The 15,028-nt window shown below is 64.2% G+C and overlaps 2 protein-coding genes and 1 long non-coding RNA gene across 6 annotated transcripts; 1 reads left to right on the forward strand and 2 right to left on the reverse strand.

Annotated features, from left to right (window-relative positions):
* Positions 1 to 62: 62 nt before the first annotated feature.
* Positions 63 to 3,916, reverse strand: GPT (glutamic--pyruvic transaminase). Of its 3 annotated transcripts, none has more exons than XM_074316623.1 (12): positions 3,784 to 3,916; positions 2,581 to 2,740; positions 2,364 to 2,453; positions 2,182 to 2,290; positions 1,906 to 2,039; positions 1,517 to 1,760; positions 1,325 to 1,404; positions 1,117 to 1,253; positions 855 to 1,029; positions 590 to 745; positions 380 to 492; positions 63 to 309 (listed from the first exon to the last, which is right to left on the reverse strand). In XM_074316623.1, exons 2-12 carry the CDS (start codon positions 2,704 to 2,706, stop codon positions 219 to 221), a joined length of 1,455 nt encoding a protein of 484 aa, XP_074172724.1. In that variant the 5' UTR covers positions 2,707 to 2,740; positions 3,784 to 3,916; the 3' UTR covers positions 63 to 218. The 3 variants fall into 3 exon arrangements, with proteins under 3 accessions (XP_074172724.1, XP_074172726.1, XP_074172725.1); XM_074316625.1 differs by having other exon boundaries at positions 2,581 to 2,647; positions 3,784 to 3,902; XM_074316624.1 differs by having other exon boundaries at positions 2,581 to 2,899; positions 3,784 to 3,877.
* Positions 3,917 to 4,712: 796 nt separating this feature from the next.
* Positions 4,713 to 9,403, reverse strand: PPP1R16A (protein phosphatase 1 regulatory subunit 16A). Its single transcript, XM_074316618.1, has 10 exons — positions 9,145 to 9,403; positions 7,896 to 7,966; positions 7,671 to 7,816; positions 6,486 to 6,589; positions 6,294 to 6,418; positions 6,083 to 6,208; positions 5,926 to 6,001; positions 5,718 to 5,847; positions 5,419 to 5,584; positions 4,713 to 5,242 (listed from the first exon to the last, which is right to left on the reverse strand). Exons 1-10 carry the CDS (start codon positions 9,401 to 9,403, stop codon positions 4,868 to 4,870), a joined length of 1,578 nt encoding a protein of 525 aa, XP_074172719.1. The 3' UTR covers positions 4,713 to 4,867.
* Positions 6,584 to 9,292, forward strand: LOC109437743 (uncharacterized). Of its 2 annotated transcripts, XR_002136288.2 has the most exons (4): positions 6,584 to 6,800; positions 7,347 to 7,442; positions 8,828 to 9,039; positions 9,155 to 9,292. It is a non-coding gene; the product is annotated as an uncharacterized LOC109437743 (long non-coding RNA). The 2 variants fall into 2 exon arrangements; XR_012490731.1 differs by lacking the exon at positions 8,828 to 9,039 and having other exon boundaries at positions 9,155 to 9,287.
* Positions 9,404 to 15,028: the final 5,625 nt, after the last annotated feature.

Raw genomic sequence — 15,028 nt, forward strand, 5'->3', positions numbered from 1 at the left:
CACCAAGCCAGCACTGAACCCCAGCACAGAAGGGCAATCAGGAGACAAAGGCGGAGGCGGTGGGCAGGAGCAGTCAGGCGGTGCCACAGCTTTATTAGAGGCCTGCAGAGAGGCAGGGGCCCAGCCCCACAGGCAGCAAGTCTGGAGGGTTCCAGAGGCCGCACGGAGGCCAAGGGCACTGTCAGTCCAGGGTCGCCCGGCCTGGTCCCCGGCAGTACTTAGGAGTACTCGCGGGTGAACTTGGTGTGAAACTGGCTCAGCTTCTCCAGAAGGGGACGCAGCTTCTCCATGGGGGGCAGAATCGTCATTCTAAAAGGGGGAGGAAGGTAAGCGGAGGACTGGGGGCCGCCGAGGCGGGGCTGTGCGGGCCGGGCCTCACCGGAAGTGGTAGGTGCCTTCGCGCTGCCCGAAGCCGCTGCCAGGCACCACGCAGATGCCAGTCTCCTCCAGGAGGCTCATGCAGAAGAACATGTCAGGGGCCAGGCCCAGCTCCTGGGGTCGGACGAGGGGCGGGCCGGGCGGTCAGAACCGAGCTCCCCAGCCCCGCCCCTCACCCCCGCGGGCCTCGCCCCGCCCATTCACACCACACCTGAGCGCGCTGCACAGCGCGCGGGGGCAGCTGCATGCACGGGAAGGAGTACATGGCGCCCTGCACCGGGTTACAGCGGATGCCAGGAGCCTCGTTGAAGACCTGCTCCGTGAGTTTGGCCTTGGCCGCCAGCTCGGCCAACACCGCCTGCCTCTCCTGCGGACCGAAGGCCCGTCAGGCCGGGGCGGGGCGGGGGAGCCACGCCCTCTCCCACTCCTCGTCCGCTCACCGCCCCAGCCGCCCCTCCACACTCCCTCCTGATTACCGCCTGGAACTGCGCGAAGGAGGGGTCCGAGGGCTCGGGCGGGCTGACCGCCACGTGGAGCAGGACCTGGCCGGGCAGAGGTGGGCACAACCGCACACTCATCAGCTTTTGCATCTGCTGCTGCACCGCGGCGTCCATGTTCACCACCTCCACGTAGCCGCCGCGGAACCCGCACCTGTGGACAAGGGCGGGCGTCGGGGCAGGGCCGGAAGAGGCGGCCAGCCGGGGTCTGCGAGCACCGGCCCTCCGGGCCCACACGCACTCGCCCATGTAGCCCTTGGAGATCGAGTGGAAGGAGGCTAGCTCCTGCTGCGACGCGTACGGCGGCCCCATCTCCATGAGCACCTTCTTGAACGAGTGGAACTGCGAGCCTTCGGCATACACGTTGTCCTGGTACACCTGGACGGGCGACGGCGTTACGGGAGGCGCCCGCTGCTGCCCCCGCCCACCCCATGCTCCCCTGCCAGCACCTCATCAGCCATCAGGAAGAGGCGCTCCTCGAAGGCGAAGCGGATCACGGCCTCGATGCACTCGCGGGTCTGCACCTGCCCTGGGGCGCAGGGGACACGGCACGTCCGCCGTCAGTCGAGAGCGCGCACTGCTCTCCGCGGGGCGGCGGGGGGCGGGGCCGGGAGGGGGCGGGGCAGGGGCGGGCGGCGCACCAGTGGGGTTGCCGGGGTTGATAACGCAGAGCGCACGCGGGTGGCAGTGGTCACGCGCCTGGCGCAGCGCGCGCCTCAGCTCCGCCACGTCGAGCGCCCAGGCTCGCTGCTCGTCCAGGTAGTAGTCCACCTGCACAGCGTTGAGCTCAGCCAGCGCGGCCGAGTAGAGCGGGTACTGAGGGATGGGGATGAGCACGCCGGTGCGCGCGCGACCCTCGCCGGACACCAACAACTTCAGCACTGTCTGCGGGCGGGATGGGGAGGTGGCGTTGGCGGGGCCGGGAGCTGCACCGCCCCCCGACCCCCCGCGCCGCTGTGCCAAGAGGAGCCAGGCTCGCCCTGCTGCATACAAAGAGCCACGGTGTCCCTTTGCCCTGGCCCCGGCCTACCACGATGGCGTCGCTGGCCCCCGTGGATAGGAAGATGTTGTTGGGGTCCGCGGGAATACCTCCGTCGCGCCGCTGGATGTACCGCGCCACATCCTCGCGGATCACCTGGATGCCGGAGCTGACGCTGTAAGCCCCTGGGCCAGGGGGCGGGGGAGGACACGTGAAGTCCTCTAGCAGCCCTCCCGGCGAGATCCGCCCCTTCCCGCGGGCTGGCCCACCCCTCTCCCGCACAGCCTCCCTCCAGTTCCTGCCCCTCCCCCGGGTTCTGACTCCCACCTAAGCTGTGGCCCCCGCAGGCCTGCAGGATGCGCTCCGCCCTTCTCTTGGCATCCGCAGGGAAGTCGGGGCTGTTCAGGAGGTCCGGGTGGACGCAGAGGGCCAAGACCTGGGAGGAGTGAGTGCTGAGGCCAGGGCACTGGGCTGACAGGGGAGGGGCACAGGGGCAGTACGAGCCTCACCTGGCGCAGGAAGGTAATGGGCTTTTGCCCCATGGCCTGTGCGTCCCCGATGTTGGCGCGGACAACTTCAGTGAAGGGCTTCTTTATGCCCTGGGAGAGTGGAGGCAGGATAGTGACAACGGGCCTTATCACTCCTTGTCCCATGCGACGCTGGGGATGAGGCCGACTGGATTGCTCAGGTGTCACCTGGAGGGCAGTGGGGGGCCCGGGGACATACCTGGCGCAGCTCCTGCTCCAGCTCCAGGGCCCGCAACACGATGGGGCCACGAACGGCATACTCCACCCTTTGAACACATAGGTTCATGGTGTTCAGCGTCAGCACCTTTTCCCTCAGGTCGTTCATTGCAGCCTGGCTGTGGTCACCTGCTCTCAAGGCCCTGCTCAGACCAGGCAGGAGGGAGGCTTAAGAGATGGCGGGATTCAGAAGTGGGGATGAGGGCAGCTGGGTCCAGGCTCAGTGGATGAGGCTGGGAAGGAGTGTGGGGAGCGAGCTCAAGGGAAGAGGGCACCCTCTGCACGGCAGCCTGCTGGCCCCACTGAAAGGAACAGCAAAGGCTGAAGGAGGAGCTGGGGCCAGCGGGCTCCGCCCCACCCATCGGTACAGCTCTGCCCCAGGGAGCCACAGGGACTGGGTGAGTAGGCAGGCGGGGCTTGGGGCAAGGCCCAGTGTCCCCATGATGGCAGCAGGAGACCCACATGGGGGGTAGGGAGGCCCGGAAAGTTCAAGAAGCTCTGAGGGACTGAGTCTGGGGGAGGGGAGATTGGCTGAGCGTCTGAGGTGGTTGGAAGAGGTGGGCAGGCTGCGCTCCAAGGGGAAAATGGAGCCTGGGGCCTCAGCTTTACCCCAGCAGGGCTCAGTGCAAACAGCCCTTTCAGGCCCCCATCTTTGCTTGGGCCAGTCTCCCAGGTAACTGAACCAGGCCTCAGGAATCCTGGGGGTGTCGGGGGAGGGGAGTGAAGCACTCCGACAGGGGGGCTCCATCTGGCCCCTCCTGGGCTGGTGGCCAAGGCCCAGGGTCTGGGAAAGCCCTATGGCTGGCCCTGGGGCCCGAGTCCCTGGGCTGGGGTGTTGGCGGAGGGCCCTTGGACACCTCTGCTGCTCTGCCCTTTCACCAGACCAACCTGGGGCTGCCCTTGGGGCGGCACCACATGGCAGGAAGGGTGACCTAAGCTCTGCTTCCCACTTGCTCCTGATTGGTGGGGAGAGTGGGAAGCCAGCAGCGATAGGTCCTCAGGGCCCCACCTCCACAGGCCCTGCCCAGGGGTGGCTGCCAGCTGCCCACAGGCAGGACAGGCAGGCATCGGAGGGTCGGCGAGTCGGAGGGTCGGCTGGCCCTCTGGCTGGGCTGTGGCCTGAGGGGAATCTTGCTCCTGCCGGCTGGAGAGGAGACAACAGGAGCCCAGGCAGCTGGCCTCTCACCTCACACCTGTCCACTCTGCTGCCACTTCTCTGCCACTCCGGCCTCCCTGCGCGCTGGACAGCCCCTCTGGTCCCCAGGCAAGAGCACTGGTTAATAAGGGCCCAGCCCCAGGCGGAGCCAGCCTGGCCCGCCTCCTGGCAGCAGGGCCCAAGTGGCAGTGTGATGGCAGGTGGACCGTGGGCAGCTGCACCGCCCCACACACTAAATTTAACAAGCAGCCTACCTCTGGCCCTCCCCCAGGTTGGACACCCCTCCAACCACTGATGCTTAGAGAAGGGCGGGCCCTGCAGACTCGGGACTGACAGGAACAGGAGGTGACCTGAACCCATGCCACCCAGGGCCGGTGGCCATGCAAAGCTGCCCACCATGGACAGACGAGCTGGCAGTGCCCTCAGCCCTCCCACTCGAGGTCCCTGTCATCCTGACACGTGGTGCCCAGCCAGCTCAGAGCCTGAGTGGCCAACTGCTCGCCCCCTTTGCCAGCCCAGGCAAAAGCTAGCAGCCAGGCCCCAGGATCAGGCTGCATGCCAGAAATGGGAGACCCACCCCCCAGGGTGGTTTCTGACACTAGCCTTGTAAAGGCTTCACCCCCTAGCTCCGGACCCCCCTTTCCAAACCAGGATCCCTGCTCTGGGATAGACTCCCCCAGTCCTGGTCCTCAAGGAGTGTCCTTCCAAAGCTCCCTGCTCCCCTCAGGAAAGCAAAGAGTTACAGAGGAATCTCCAGGAGGCCGGGCAGGCAGGGGACAGCAAGGGCCAGACTTCTTGCCCAGTGGCTACGGGCCTCACTGCCACATGGGCTGGGCCACCACCAGTGAGCCCAGGAGTGCACCTACAGGCCCCAGACAGGTGCTCACACGGACGGCACACCCCAGCCCAGTAACAGCAGCTCCCCACCACAGGGATGGTGGCCCAGCTGAGATACACAGTGCAGGTGGCAGAAGGGTCCTTTATCAAGTCACAGGATGAAACTTGATCTGTGCAGCCAGGTGCCCCCCCCACCCGGTACAGCTTCTGCCACAGGTCCATTTCTGAGTGGGGAGGCGGGGAGGCCCCTTGCTGGCTGGGCCTGGCAGCAGGACCCTCACATGAGCAGACAGCACGGCCTCTTATCTATGGGGGCCTCCTCCGAGGGGGCTGTGAGCTTGAGCAGGGGCGGGTCTCCACCAGCCCTGGGGCTGCACTCGGGCTGGGGTGTCTCAGTGTCCAAAGGCAAGCCAGACTCGGGGGCCTCAGGGCCCTCGGGCACAGGACGTTGCAGCTTAGCAGCAGCTCGCTGGCGCTTGAGCTCTGCCAGGGTGTGGTGGGCCTTGGTCCGGCCCAGGGCATCGGGGGTGGTGCTCTCCAGGGGGCTCAGCTGGTAGGAGACACTGCGGTCCAGCCTCTTGGAGTACAGGTGTCGCCCTGGGGGAGGCCCCACTCGGCCATTGTGCGGCCTGGACACCTCAGGGTCCTCTTCCTGTGAGGTATGGGCCACAGAGACTATTAGGAGGGCACTCACTGGCCTCCCCTGGCCCTGAGCTCCCCCCCCCCCCACTGCAGGGTAGTCAGATACAAGGGTGACCCCTACAGGGCAGTAGCCTGCTCCATGGTCACAGGGCCACATACTTGCCCCACAGTGAGAGCAGAGCTCACCTCCAGGGGTGGGGGCCTTAGCTCCGCGTCTGTCTGACGGTCATCGTCCACTTCGGGTGGCTCCGGGCTGGTGGGTGGTGGCTGCTGCCACACAATGGCCTCTTGGGCGTGCTCTTTTCGGTACAGGCTGGTGCGCTGGGTCAGACTCACCCGCCTCACCACCTTCCTGGGGGAGGGCAGGGTGAGGGTGGGGGGAGGACACCACCCGCCCTGTGGACTCTGCCCAGGGCTCCAGCTGGCACTTCTCGGCTGCTGGCAGAGCAAAGGCCTGGGGGCGGGACAGGGAGCGGGGCGCTCACCCCCGGCTGCCAGCACTGGAAGTGCGGCGGCGAAGCAAAGAGCGCTGGCGACCTTGGGCGCGCAGGAGTGCATCATGCTTGTGTTTCAGCTCTAGCAGCTTGGCCCGCACCTCCTCGTCCCCGCACAGGTCTGCAGCAAAGTGGGCAGAGGGTCACAGGAGCCCTCCTGCTGGTCCCCTGCACAGGGAGGAGGCAGCCCCCAGCTCACCAAGAGGCGTCTCCTCCATCAGCGACTTCCCGTTGAGGTCGGCCCCATGTGCCACGAGCAGCTCCACCAGGTGTACCTGCGGGCCACCAAGCCCAGGCTGCTGAAGACTCTAGCTCTGCAGCTGCCCCAGCCCCAGCTGTGCCAGCCCCACACTTACCTGGCCCCAGTAGGCCGCCGCATGCAGTGGCTCCCAGCCGTCGCGGTCCTTGGCGCTCAGGCTGGCCCCGTGTTCCAGCAGCAGGGCAGCCGCCTCACTGAACCCATTGGCAGCAGCAATGTGTAGCTGCAGGCAAACCACCCAGCCCTGAGTCCCACCATCCCTCCAGCAGCAACCTCCCGCACCTGTGTCCCACCGGCCGCGTTCTCACCAGCGTGGCCCCGTGGTCCCCAGGGGCGTCAAGGTCAGCTCCTGACTGCAGCAGACTCTGGAAGTCCTCCAGCATGTGCCGCTCAGGCAAGGCCCGGGCCGCCTCGATGCTGTCCTGCGTGATGCCTACAGGGCCATAGGCTCAGGCTCCGGCCCCACCCCGCCCCCCGCAGGCATGTGGGGTCACACTCACCGCGGTTGGCCATGGCTGTCTCAAGGAAGTCCAGCGTCTGCTCATCCTCACACAGGTCGTAGGGCATGTTCCCATCAGTGTTGACTGCCAAGAGGTCAGCACCACTGCAGGGAGGATGGACGGCGCTGGCCATAGGACCTCTTTCACCCCTTCCCAGGGAGGCCCCCAGCCCCCTCACAGGTCCTCCCTTTGCAGAAGCCCTCAGCCTAGGGCTGCCCTCCAGGACACAGGAGCCGTCAATGAGGAAGCCCAGGCCCCGGCTGACCCTCGGCCCATCTGGCTGCCCCTCAGCCCTGGATCCTGTCCTCAAGCTAGGTAGGAGTCCTGCACTCTCACCTGTCTCCAGGTTCTCGGCACCCATGTGTCCCCATGAGTGTGCACAGTGGGCCCACCTGACAGAGGGTGCTGGGAAGCTCGAGGCCCCCGGGAGCAGGTGTGGGAGGAGAGCCTGGACACCGAGAGAGCCCAGAGCTGAAGGGAGCAGGGCTCCAGTGGGATGTGAGAGGGGCTCAGAACACAGGGTGGGCGCCCGCTATGAGAGGAATGGGTGAGACCTGGGACTGCCTGTGCGTACCCACTGCCTCGGGACCCTGCACCCCCCACCAATGCCTACACGGCTACAGACTGCCGGAGCCCCTAACCCACTATACTACTGGAGGGGTCAGAGTTGAGGGACCCTGGCGGGGGGACTCCTGGGTCCTGTTGGCGCTGAGCACCTTCCCATTCCCTGAGGCAGGTGTTCAGCAGTCCTGTCCTGCTTCGTCCTCCTCCTTGTTGAAGGCCCCACCTGTGTCCAGGTACCCACTCCCTCTTTGCCAACTCCACTTTCATCACTGACCAGGATGGCATTTCTCTGTACAGACTCTGGGGAGGCCCGGAGGCCGAGGCTGGAGGTCAAGGCCTAACCCCAAGGACTTCCCAAATTCCTAACGGTGCCTGGCAAGAGGACACACCCAGGTGAGCATCAGGGACTCATTCCCTGGGGTGGCAGCACCTGCAACCCCTGCCCAGGCCCTGCAGTCCGTGCCAGGACACAGGCAGTAAGCAAGGGTGAGTGGGATTCTGAGAGGCCAGTGTGGACAAGACATCTGGCTCTGCAGGGAAAGCCTTCCTGCCTGCCCTGCCTGGCTGCAGCCCCTCCCACACAGGTGCCCACTCTGGCCACCTGCTCCCAGCAGGCCCTACCGGGCAATGAGCAGCTCCACCAGGTGCAGGTGGCCGCAGGTGGCTGCGGCATGCAGGGGTGTCCAGCACTCACTGTCACGGGCATTGACCTTGGCCCCAGCCTCCAGGAGCTGCTGCACCATCTCCCGGAAGTCGTCAATGCAGCTCTGCAAACCGGGCAGCCTGAGCACCAGAGCCCCGCAGGGCATCACACCAGTGCCTCCCCAGCACCCCCACATAACTGACCTGGTGCAGGGCTGTCAGACCATCCTCGTTGGCCAGGTCAGGGCTAACCCCGTTCGCAAGGAACTGGCGGACTGAAAGAAGGGGAGGTGTGGTCAGGGTGCAGGAGCAGAGGCCTTGCCGTTAACCAGCACTGTCTGGGTCAGGCCCTGTACCTGAGGGCACCTGGGCTGACTGCTATGCTACAGGCTGGGAGCACGGCAGGATGAGGGAGGTGATGGCACAGGTGCAGGAGGGACACCAGAACCAGGCCAAGGTCTCAGGAGCCACTGGGCGTCTTCCAGCCCCACTGGGGCACACACAGCGGCTCTCTGCCTCCAGCGCCCAGCAGGACCCACCCTTCCTGAACCATGGCCCTCCACCCCTCAGACCCAGAATGGACCCCTCCTGTGAGAGCAGACCCCGCTGGGTTCCTGACTGTCCCCACCGTGTCCCATGCTTCCCCCAGCCTTCCCCACCTGCAGATCACGGGCCCCCACACATGCCCCTCTCCCCCACAGGTCTCCCCCTGAGCAGAGTCAGTCTCTGCCCTCACTTCTCTTCAGTAGTCCCAACTTGGGCCCAGGCTCTCACCAAGGTCACCTGGGACCTCCTTGGTGGCCTGGGCTTGCCAGACGTGCTCTCAGCAGGCAGCACGAGGACACGCCCTCCTTCCAACACTTCCCTGTGGCACACCCACCACGCCTTCCACTCCCCCTGCCTCCTGGCCCTCCACACCAGAGGCCCCAACCCTCGAGGGGGGCAGGAAGAGCCCTCAAGAGCCTCTGTGGGACAGCATGTGCGGTACAAGGCAGAACGGGGAGTCTGCCAAAGGCTCGGCCTGTCCTCAAACCAGGAGGTTCTGGGGAGGAAGAAGTGTTGGGGGCCAGCCTGGCTGGAGGCCCTGCTCCCACACTGACCTGCACAGCTGGTCATCCCTGTGTGCTGCTTTACAGAGGCTGAGACACAGGCCCCCAGCAGGTAGTGGCCAGTACTCCTGAACATCGTCCAGCTCCCCTGCACCAGGCCGGAGGCTCCGGGCCTGCCCCGGCCACTGGAGCTGAGCTCCAGGCACTTCAGGCTCAAGGAACCCCCGCCATGGGCCCCACCTCAGCAGCAGGACCCCTCCCTGCCTGCCGCCCCATCACTGGGATCCCACAGCTAAGAGGTTTGGCCAGACCCCAGGACCCCACAAGACAATCTCATGAGGGCTGCGCCAGGGTGACAGATGGGGCTGCCGGCCGTGCCCTGGCCTGAGGTCAGCCACACTCACCTTCCTCCAGGTCATTCCGGGCAGCAGCCTCCAGGAGGGTGACGCTGGGAGGAAAGAGGACCCGCTTCCGGGGCTTGCCCACGGCCTCCTCCGTCTGCGGTCGCTCCCTGTGGCCCTTTCTTCCCTGGGCCTCCTTCTCAGCCTGGGCCCACACCTTCACCTGCTGGGCACGGCGCTTCTGGGCGTGCTTCAGCCGCTCCTGGGTGCTCATCCTGCCCACCATGGGCATCTCTGCCAGCAGCTCCAGGTGCTCGGCCATGGCGGGGGCTGCCTGCTGGGGGGGCTGCTCGAGGCACCAGGTGGGGCAGTGAGGGGGCCAGGCTGGGGCTGAGGGGTGGGGCAGCTGACTGGACTGGCACCCTCGGGGGCATCCCCTCCCCAAGGCTCAGAGCACTCTGCCCCCGGCAAGGCTGGGTCAGGAGGCTCCACTCCGTGATTAGGACCAGACAGCCCTGAGGGGTGCAGGACCCAGGCAGAAAGGGCAGCGTGGGAGGGCACCTCAGCCTGCCTCCCAGAAGCCTGGAAGCTCACCGGGCAGGGCCTCCCTCCCTCCCTCTTGGGGTCAGGGTGCACAGCCTGTGGGGAGCAGTGTGGGACCTGGCCGCCTCAGTCCCAGCTCTGCAGCTAGTCACCAGATAACAAAGTTGTAGCTTCCTGGCACCTCAACAAAGGGGCGGGGGGGAGGGTGGCCAGGCGGTGGGCAGAGGCCCCTGGGAGTCCTGCAAGCCCCCTCGCCTTCCAGGCCTCAGGAGCCCGGGTGGGGCCTGGGAGCAGCCATGGCCTGGCCGTCCTTCCCCTCTCCCTGCTCGGTGTGTCTTCCAGGGTCAGTGTATCAGCGCTGAGGAGGAGGTGTGGCTGGAGGGCGGGCTCAGCAGCTGTAGAGGCCAAGGCAGGGCCTGTGCTTGAGTCCTGGGGTTCCAGACCTGGAGCCCAGGGATGAGGCTCTGAGTCGCCGGGCACCGAGCGCAGTGAGTCTGGAACGGTCTTCAGGAGGGTGGCCCCTTTGGAGGAGCCTTGGGCGGGCGATCAGGTGGCTCCCACTGGCCTGAGGAGGAAGAGGAAGCACATTAAGGCTGGCTCGGGCGGGGCAGGCTGGACTCCGGGCGGCTGGCTGGCAGGTGAGGCCCAGCCCATGCCCACAGTGAGCACTGCTGGGCAGCTGAGCGGCAGCAGTTGGGGCTCCTGGAGGCTGCCCCTCCAGGGCCAGGCGCCGGCCTCTGGGAGTCGTTCTGTGCACCTTCTCCAGACTCCCAGCTCTGGCCTGGTCCCCAGGGCTACGGTGACCTGTCTGCCCCAGGCTGGGCCAGGTAAAGGCACCTTCTCCTCGGGCTTTCCCGGAACGGCCCCAAGGGCACGCCCTGCCTCCAACCCCAGCAATTCACAGCCCAGCCTCTCTGGGCCTCTTCCTTGCCAGGCTCCCTAGCCACTCCAGTCAATGCCGTGCCATCCTGGGCTGCAGTAGAGCCCCAATCATGTGGACACAGGCCCAGGTGGCCTGTCTGGCTTGGATCTGCTACGACTGTCCTGCCCAGGACCCGATGTGGGCACTGGTGTGGTCACGGGGCCCGGGCTGTGCTCCATCCACAAGGTGCTGAGCACAACTGCCCAGGAGCCCATTCTCACACTCAGTGACCCAGGTTTCCTCCAGACACACCTGTATTCAGGGCTCAGGGAGTGCCCCCGTCTTTCTGGAAGGGAACTGTCCTGGGCCATATCAAGTCCCTCCCATCTCCTCTAAGAGCCAGGCCTTGGAGGCTTCCTGGGCACAGGACTGGGGAGCAGCAAGGCCCAGGAGAGAGCTCTCCAGGCAGCACCCCTTCTCTGGGCAGCCTGTCCCCAGCCGGCCACCTCTGCAGACTGCTGGGGTCAGGGAAGACACAAACTGTCCAGACTCCCTGCCCGGGCCCCACGTCCTGCCTTTGCCCTTTTGGACACAGCTGCCCTGCACCGAGACAGGCTGGGGTCCAGGTCCTGCAGGCGCCCTGGAGCATGGAGAGCCCTGAGCCGTCTGCTCGGCTCTCCCTCCCTGCTGGCTGCTCACAGCCCCCCTCAGGCTCTCACCAGAGAGCTGGATCGCACACATGCACACATGAGGCTGCAAGGTGCGACCTTCACCTCTGCGATCAGTCCCTGGGCTCACCAGGGAAGCTGACCCGAACAGCCCACCCCAGGAGATGAGGCGAGAGGAGCATGGCAGGCTGCCCTCTGCCCGGCCAGCAGTCTCCAGCCGTGGGAGGGGAAAGCACCCACAGAGAAGACCACCCCCACCCTGTCCACAACAAAGGAGCCATCCATGGGCCAAGGCTTCCCAGAAATGGGCTCCCAGGGTCTTGAGGACTCGTTTCACTTCTCCAAGGTGGGCACCGACATCAGAGCCATGGCCTGGTTTTAAGTTTAGCGAAATTTAGGAGATGTCATCTGCCCCGTCACTTTACCCCCAAAAAAGTGTCTGATGTCCATGTCCTACAAAAAACAATCTAGAATAGCAACTAGCTTCTCAAATTGAACACATGCTGCCTTGGGATTCTCTTTTTTGAAGGCCATCTGTGAAATTGTATCCCAGGGCAGGACCTGGAGAGCCTCCCTCCCCGTCCCGGCTGCAAAGGGAGGAAGGCACGGCTAGGGCTGCACACCTGGCCATGCCGGCACCCGGCACCCTGGTAGCACACACAGGAGATGCAGGGCTCCTGGTCTGGGCTGTGGCAGCTCACACGGGTCCTGAGCCCCCCAACTCTGGTGCGACACCGTGATGAAGCCGCAGACCCTCTCTAGGCCCCTTTGGCAGCACTCCTTGCTGGAAGCCACCTGAAGGTGTTCTCCATGTGACCTTGGGCAGCCCAACTGCCTCTGAGAGAAAGGAGGTGACCGTGGGGAGGGCCAGGCCCCACTGCAGTGGGCGCCCCACCCCAGCACTGTCTTCACTGAGGGGCATCTCACCGAGCCCCACGCAGCCTCTTCCTCCCAGCCAGTTAGGAACAGTGCACTAGAGCTGAAGGAGTCGCCCCTCAGCTGCGCCAGGAAGGCCAGGTCAGCTCGTGGAGTCCCACCGATGGCCACCACACCACCCCAGGCCAAAGGGGGCTAAGCAGGGCAGCTCCCGCCTCCATCCACAAATCCACCCCCACACAAGGCTCCCTGGAATGTCAGACAGGTAATCTGTGCGATTTCTTCCAGTTCTCAGCTCTGCCTAGGCAAACTGCCCGGGAGTGTGGGACTGAGGTGGGAGAGGCCCCCTGGGAGGACAGTGGTCACTGCAACCATCCTCTTGGCCTGTACCATGGGGCTATCCCCAAGACTATGCCGAGAGGACCACCGGACACCTGGCCTTCGGGATGGGAGGCCCAGTGTGGACACGTCCACGCTGGCCTGAGTGTCTCAGCAGCCCCCTCCATACCCACTGCCACAGCAATCTTCGTGCAGGCCCTTTCCACCTGGGGAAACTGAGGCTCTGCCTAATGCAGAGTGCCGCGCTGCCTCTCATGCCCACGGCACAGCATCTGTGAGAATTAAGAGCCCATGCAACAGGAGCCAGAGCCTGTGAGGGGCAGAAGTATCACCTTACTCCCAGAGACGGGGAGCAGGAGGAAGTGAAAGGGGTGGGGAGGCGCCCACCCACCTTCCCTAGGGCTCGGGGGGCTTCACACACAGTTCACTTGTTGGAGAGGGTTCCTGTAACTTGCGATCAAATTGCTGGTTTTCTTTGTGGCATTGTCTGTAATAGTGAAAAACAGGAACCTCGCTGGATGCCTTTCACTCTAGAAAAGTTGAGTGTGTCTAGGCATTCTGGAGAAAACCACAGAAGTCGTGTAGATGGCGCCCACGTTCCCCGCAACCCTGGCTAAATGCAGGGTGTTAGAACCCCTGCAAGCAGAGGGTGTATCACCCCCAGCACCTCTCCCACCCTGGCTGGGCTCAGCTTGGAAGACTGGTCTCCACTCTCCCCGCAAACATCCTGACTCCTGCAGGCACATGCCCCACAGTGGCTTCCAGGGCGGGCCAGGGCCAGATGCCAAGGGCACTGTGTTCTACTGGAGGACACTCCCTGTCCATGGGAGGGGGGCCCTCGGTCAGTGTTTGTGAGGGGCAGTCCAGGCACAGAACACTTCAGGCCCGAGGTGCTCCGTGGCTCTCGCCGCCCAGAAAAGGGGCCAGATGTCCAGAGACCCTGAAACGTGCCAAGTGCAGCATCAGGCCACGAAGGGGTGGCTTGACCCCGACCTGGGAAGGCAGGACACACCTCACGACAGGCCAACCAGTGTGCATGCTCTGGGCACAGGACAACCTCTCCTCACTCCCCTGCTCTACCAGGCTCTGCTCTGGAGGTGGGGACGGGACAGGCCCTGCGCTCGGCAGAAGAGCAGGCTGTGCATCAGTCAGTCAGGTGAGGCCCCCTGGGGGCGGCTCTGCACCCAGACCCACTCCCAGAGAGGGGAGGAAGCAGCCCAGCTGCCAGCCCATGGCAGCCCCACAGGTCAGCCCCACCGGCAAGTTCCAAGAACAGTCTAGGGGCTGGGGGCAAAGCCGAGGGGGCTGAGGAAGTGTGAGCGGCAAGGACAGAGAGGTAGTTAGTCAGGCAGCTCCTCGCATGGGTGGGGAGACATTGGGTAGAGCAGATCTGGGGTGCTGCCGTGGGCACCCTCACCACTGATGCCTGGTAACTGCAGAGCAGCCATCCCAACGGTGCACGCACCTGCCCTTAGCAGGCCTGTTGTAGACGGTTCTAGAAGCTATTCCACAGCACTACCACCAGGCCCCTGGCTGCAGCACCTTTATGACAAAACACTGGGATGACCAATTACATAAGCCACTGTGGGTCTCTGAGGGTGCTGCTGTGGACTCCCATGGAAAGCCTACTGCGAAGCGCAGGGGACAGGGCAGCACCTGTGCATGATATGCTACCTTTTATGGAAAAGAAGGAGTAAAGCAAGGATATGCATTTGTAGCTATATAAGGAACATGAGAAACACAAGAAAGATACAGGAGAAATGAGGCAGTGGTCCCAGGACAGCTGGAGGGGCAGGTAGGCAGGGGCACACGCTGGTCGTTTCTGTTGGCTTGTGAGCCTTGAGAAGGTAAACTCTTCCAAATGACGTGAAGCACTGTCTTGGGAGGACATGTGCGCACACCTGTGGGTATCAGGTCGGGCCTGGGAGGGCAGGGCCACAGGACTCCCTGGAGTGTCTTCTGTCTCTGGGCAAGCAGTTGGCCTCTGCCCAACAAGCTGTAGGAGCCAGAGGCTTTCAGACAAATGAGTGATGTGATCAGATCCAGGCGGTGGTGGGGACCTCACTGGAGCGGCGTTGAGACCTGCACACTACCCAGCAGGGAATGTACGGGAGAGGACGAGAGCACCCAGGTTTGGGGTGGACAGGCACTCGATGCAAGGAAGGGACAGTGAGGGGCAGGCGTGGGAAGGGCCCTGAGACGTGGGACCGACAGTGTCCAGGGTGCTCCAGGGCCAGAAGGCCAGGGGAGAGCGGTCAGCAGAGGTGAGAGATGAAGACCAGAGTGGCCACTGCAGGGAACGAGCAAGGGCCACACAGGGCCAAAGGGGGCCACGACTGCTGGAATGGGCCGCAGGGGGCCCAGCTCTGTCCTCACATCAAAATCCACTGACATGTCACAGACACAGTAAGGAAAACTAAAACCACAAAGGATAAGAAGGAGGACAGGAAGGAAGTCCGTGCGATCCTAGCAAAGGGAAAAGCCTTTCTAAGCTGGACTGAAACCCAAAGCTGAAAAGAAAACTGCTAAATCCGATTACACAAGATTTTCCAAATGTCTGCATTGTAAGAACAAAACAAAACCTACAAGGTCAGAGACAGATGGTCGATTGTGCAAAAACATGTACAATAAACATGACAAAGGAGTCCTCAGGTCAATC

Source organism: Rhinolophus sinicus, linkage group LG12 (genome assembly GCF_036562045.2).
Source record: "Rhinolophus sinicus isolate RSC01 linkage group LG12, ASM3656204v1, whole genome shotgun sequence".
NCBI classification, from domain to species: Eukaryota; Metazoa; Chordata; class Mammalia; order Chiroptera; family Rhinolophidae; genus Rhinolophus; species Rhinolophus sinicus.

Bases quoted from the DNA above. Each gene is read 5' to 3' on its own strand.
- GPT (XM_074316623.1), bottom strand. From the start codon at position 2,706: ATGAACGACCTGAGGGAAAAGGTGCTGACGCTGAACACCATGAACCTA. The intron at 2,040-2,181 runs GTGGGAGTCAGA...CCCCTGGCCCAG, and splicing joins CTGCGGGGGCCACAGCTTAG to GGGCTTACAGCGTCAGCTCC. The intron at 310-379 runs GTGAGGCCCGGC...TCCCCCTTTTAG, and splicing joins GAAGGCACCTACCACTTCCG to AATGACGATTCTGCCCCCCA.
- PPP1R16A (XM_074316618.1), bottom strand. From the start codon at position 9,403: ATGGCCGAGCACCTGGAGCTGCTGGCAGAGATGCCCATGGTGGGCAGG. The intron at 6,002-6,082 runs GTAAGTGTGGGG...GGTGGCCCGCAG, and splicing joins CGGCGGCCTACTGGGGCCAG to GTACACCTGGTGGAGCTGCT. The intron at 5,243-5,418 runs GTGAGCTCTGCT...CATACCTCACAG, and splicing joins TAAGGCCCCCACCCCTGGAG to GAAGAGGACCCTGAGGTGTC.